Raw genomic sequence first — 4,749 nt, forward strand, 5'->3', positions numbered from 1 at the left:
TTCCGATGCTCTTCATTCAACCTCTCCCACTCTGACTTTAACTCACAAAGTTGGCGTTCAGAAACTTGCTGTTTCGCGTTGTGTTCCTCAATGTAGGTAAAAAGATACGCAATCTGCTGCTCCATATGTTCACGTTCTTCTCTATAATCCTGCTCAAGAGAAACAAGGCTCTTATACTCATCCTCGCAATTCTGAAGCCGCTTCTTTAGAAGTTCATTTTCCTTTTCCAAATCTTCTATTCTGTACTCCAGCTCCTTGTTGCGCAAGAACTCTTCTTCTAGTTGTCGTTTCACAGTTCGTATTTGACTCCGCAACTGTACGTTCTCGTGGCCCTGATGCAGTGAGGAAGAGGGTGTACCGTTCGCACCTTCACTCTGATCCCCAAACGACATAAATCGCGCCTTCTGTTGTGGAGTAAGAAAAAGCCAAATAGTCCGAAACGCTTCGTCCTTTTTCCGCATTTCCTGCAGGAGTGCACCTTGGTGTTTACTGCTGCGATCAAGTTCCTGCTCTGTGCTATTTAAACGACTTTGAAGAACGTCACAAAGATTTCTCTGATCCTCAAAGGCCGCTCTCAATCGCTCACACTGCTCATCTCTTTCAGTCAATGCCTTGAACCAAGACATCGTCTCCTCACGAATGGCACGCTCAGCATACTCACGTAGAAGCTTTAAATTTAGTTCATCAATTATACCTTTCAGTTCCGTATTTTCAGCAAAAACATTGTTAAATTTCCGAAATGATTCCTCTTGGGCATTTTCGAGCTGCAAAACGTTCTTTCGGGCCTCCAGAAGATCCGTCATAATCCGGTGCTGTTCACATCGCATTCCTTCCATTGCTTTCATCATAAACTTTTTCTGTTGGCATAAACCATCCAGCTGCTCCTGCATCCACACAATCGTGTCAGTCACCTTCCGGAGTAATTCACTTGTTTCTAACTGAGGTGCCGCCTCTTCAAGAGCTCTTTGCGCTTCTTCTCTTTCCCTCGCCTGCTGCTGTAGTTCCCGACGTACTTTCTCTGCAATATCCCCTCTTGATTCAAATGCGTTTAACTCATTTTCCCGATCACGCAAAATGCTCTGAAAAACGGCACACTGACGCTCCAACTCCAGGACGTGCCCGCGCATTCTCGCAGCCTCGGGGTTTTCCTCAACTAGCACAGAATTATCATCGGCCTTACATCTGTTGGCTGCCTTTGCGGGCGTCTTATTGAGACTGTCATCCTTTGATACGAGAGCAGAGCGCTGCTTTTCAATATTTACTTCCTCCTGAAGTGTGCACACACGACGACGTAATGTTTCCACCTCCTTCATCAAATGCGTGTAGGTTTCCTCAAAACTATTTGTTCCATTCATAAGAAAATCTCTTGCGCGGCTTTTGCTCTTTGTCAGAGCACATCTTTTTGCCGTGGTTGCAAAGTCAAGAGAGTTCTTTGTCTCAGCATAATCCCTTTTCTCCATGGATACAGTTGCAATAAGGAGAAGATAGCAATCAGTGAGAGTCGAAGCAAGATAGAGAGTTAGGATGGATTCTCGTACGGGCAACACATCCGCATCATCTGCTGTAGCCCTAATGACAGCATGTAGCACTGAAAGAGATTTATTTATTGCAATGGCCTCCTCCAGCTCTTCCCCTACAACACCCGTCTTCTTTACGCGCTCGGAACCTGCAAGATCGCCAAGTGTCAGTCGACTTTTTAGTACAGGAATACCCTCAATGCATTTTGTCACATGAAAGGATAGGAGAGCATGAGAACGAGAGCTACGTGCATTCAATACATGAGAACCCACAAATCGTTTGCGTTGCGCCTCAGCAATTTTTGATTTTGCATCTGCGGCATCACGCAAAAGATATCGCGGTTCAGTTACCAACGTACCCCTTGGTTTGTGCAAGATTACCCCGTGCTCAGACTTATTTTCACCAAGCAGATTATAAACATTGTTATTGTATACTTGTATGTACGACACCTCTACAATGTCGTTCTCCGCATCTAGAGCATCAAACAAGGCAGTAATAAAGGCGGGAATGAGAACGTTTATTGTATGCGTTTTCCCGCTACCCGTTTGGCCATAGCACAGCACACAAGCGTTAAACCCGGTCTTCAGCTGATCTATTATGCCTGGAACCATCGAGTTGCACATTTGCTCATCTGTTACAGAGGGGTCAATGACATCGCCAAACTCATACATGTGCTTCGCTTCCTTCGCGCCATCCGACGCGGGGAAAGCAATAGTCAATATTTTCCCCCCACCAGCCACACCTAACCGCGGGGAAGCCAATGCTTGGGGCAACCCATTTTGGTTTGACGGTATCGTTGCTGGTAATGCGGATATGGCGGGGCTACTGAGACATTTGCTGCCTGCTGAGCAAACAACTTCGTTTTGTTGAACCCTGCCACGACTAACTGATTCCTCCTCAACGTTATTCGCAGGGCAAGCTACATTCTCCGGAGTACTCCTAATCCGACGAGAGCCGGTGCGAGGAGTGCCTAAAGTGCCAGAGTCAACAGAGAACCGCAAAACGGTGCTGTTGTCAGTGTGAGACGCGGGAGGCTTCAATCGAACTACTACATGCACAAATTCCTGGCAACTTTGTGATTCACGGGGTGTTCGGTTGTTCCTATTGCGAGATCTCACTGAAGAAAAAAAGCTATTTTCCCCTCTCGAACTAATTGGAGAACTAGAGGATGCATCCGTTTTATTTTGGGGCAATTCCAGCGGTGCATGGGGAAAATTACCTGAAGACAATCTTCTTGTCATTGTTTTTTTCAGTTCCCTTGACTTCCCCCTTTGTCTCCGTTCCCCCAACACAATTCAATCTCCTTCTTCCTTTGTTTTTTGTTTTTTTCGTACCAGATGGCAGCAGCTTCCTCAACACCCAAGCACCTCCCTGCCCCAAACCTTCTTCAGACAATGTACACCAATGTAGAAATATAACGCTATGAATGTAAGAGCAATCCTGCGTTTTCCGTTCTGGATCTATAGGTGCAGTTATTTCCCCTGGCGTGGTGGGCGTAACAGTACGCCTTTCCACACAAAAGCCGCAGCCTTCTGTAGTTCTTAGTTATACAATTCTCTTAACCCCTAGGATGTTCCCAGACTCGCACCCGTCCCACTCTTTTGCAGCGGGGCTAAACGCGCTCCCTCCGGTGAAAAATGTCCGGGACCAAAAAAGAACTCCAAAAGAAAAACGCCAGAATAATCTTCTGTGCAGCTGGCCGGATCCTGAAATTTCCTATAAAACCAAAAACAAGATGGGGGAAAAAATGTAATTAGAGGCAGTTAAATGCCCAGGCGTTTTCTTCTGATTAAACACATATATTCTTTTGACCGTTCAACTTACCTTTTGAACTCAGGCAGGATCTGAAATATTTATTACTTACGAAGTGGAGGACTTTGGGGTCCTCCAACCACAAGACCTCGCCGCGTGGTGGGAATCAAAAGGGGGTGGATGGGATGGCAAAATAAAAACAAATATTATCTGGCCTCTATCGGTTCCCTGCCCCTACAAAGTCGTGTTCTTCCCACGTCCATAAGATAGGAAAAATATCATAAAAAAGTGCATTCGTTTTATCAGGGTTTTAATTAATTAAGTTAGCCAGATATCCTCGCAATCATTCTCTTCACCAGCTCCTACATAAATAAAAAAGAACATAAGAAAGAGTGGTCCAAAATAAAATAAATAAATAAATAAACACATCTTCCAATCATTTGCCCAATGCCAAGAGGCATCCCAGTTAATCGATACATGAGAAAAAAAAGGCATCGGTTAGATATTAGCGACCCGGGTCCCGCACGTCCTGCCCCCCTTCAACACACGCCACTCAATAATGCATTTCGCCACTCCCCGAATATACTCATTCATTTCAGCTCCACACAATCATTACCCACCACAGATCATAAAATAAATAAGGAAATCAGAGAAATACTCCAAGTTTATTTCTTCCACTTCGTGTTTTTGTCGTGCTTCCCTCACAATGTGTCCTGAGAAAAAAGAGAGCGCACAAAAAAACATATATATATATATTCATTCCACAGCGTAACGGAAACCCGCCAAACATCACGATTCCCAAGCACCTCAACATTCTTTCAACAACAACAACAAAAAAGCTGCACAAATGCGCCTACGTAGGTCACACACAAAAAAAAATAATAATAATAATAAACAACAAAGAGTAAATTCACTTCCACACCGTACTGCTTGCTCCGGCGGATCGTTTCCTTCGTGTCGGGGCGTGGGGGGTCAAGAAACGTCAGAATGCCGCACAGGTGCCAGCGGCCCTGCGAGTCCGTCTTCGCCACAGAGAGGCAACGGACACCACGCGCGGCAAGACTGTCGATGATTTCAACCACCTGGTCATTGATCTCGTCCTGGTTGTACACCAGCTGGATAATCACGTGTGGCGCGCCCTTCGTCACGCTGAACTTCTCGTTCGTTCGCTTGTCCACAAGGGTGGCGGCCGTGCGCTTCGTTGTCGGATCAAACGGCACAAATTCAGTCTGTGTGTAGTTGTCACACTCGTCCAAGTCCGCAGCCCCCAGCACCATTGTGTCCAGGGCGTCACGAGGGGGCTCACGCCACTTCGCAGCAAGTGCGGCCAGCACAAGCACGGAGCGCAGGTCGTAGCCCTTCTCAAACGTAAAGCACTGATCCTGAATCTCCATTTTGTTCAGCGTCAGCGTCCCCGTCTTATCGGAGCACAGCATGTTCACACCTGACATCATCTCAATTGCGGTCAGCTTCGTCACA

General features: G+C 46.3%; 2 protein-coding genes across 2 annotated transcripts, besides 4 other annotated features; both read right to left on the minus strand.

Annotated features, from left to right (window-relative positions):
* Positions 1–2,759, minus strand: Tc00.1047053507627.9 (kinesin, putative; the record flags this gene model as incomplete). Its single annotated transcript, XM_798677.1, has 1 exon — positions 1–2,759. A coding segment is annotated over one exon (2,759 nt), but the record flags the coding sequence as incomplete, so codon positions are not given.
* Positions 1–4,749: a sequence feature (heterozygous, Esmeraldo-like haplotype).
* Positions 3,197–3,634: a mobile genetic element.
* Positions 3,670–3,694: a sequence feature (AT_rich).
* Tc00.1047053507627.20 (proton motive ATPase 1, putative) lies at positions 4,089–4,749 on the minus strand (the record flags this gene model as incomplete). Its single annotated transcript, XM_798675.1, has 1 exon — positions 4,089–4,749. A coding segment is annotated over one exon (661 nt), but the record flags the coding sequence as incomplete, so codon positions are not given.
* Positions 4,141–4,165: a sequence feature (AT_rich).

Source organism: Trypanosoma cruzi, genomic scaffold (assembly GCF_000209065.1).
Source record: "Trypanosoma cruzi strain CL Brener 1047053516279 genomic scaffold, whole genome shotgun sequence".
In the NCBI taxonomy this organism is placed as follows: domain Eukaryota; phylum Euglenozoa; class Kinetoplastea; order Trypanosomatida; family Trypanosomatidae; genus Trypanosoma; species Trypanosoma cruzi.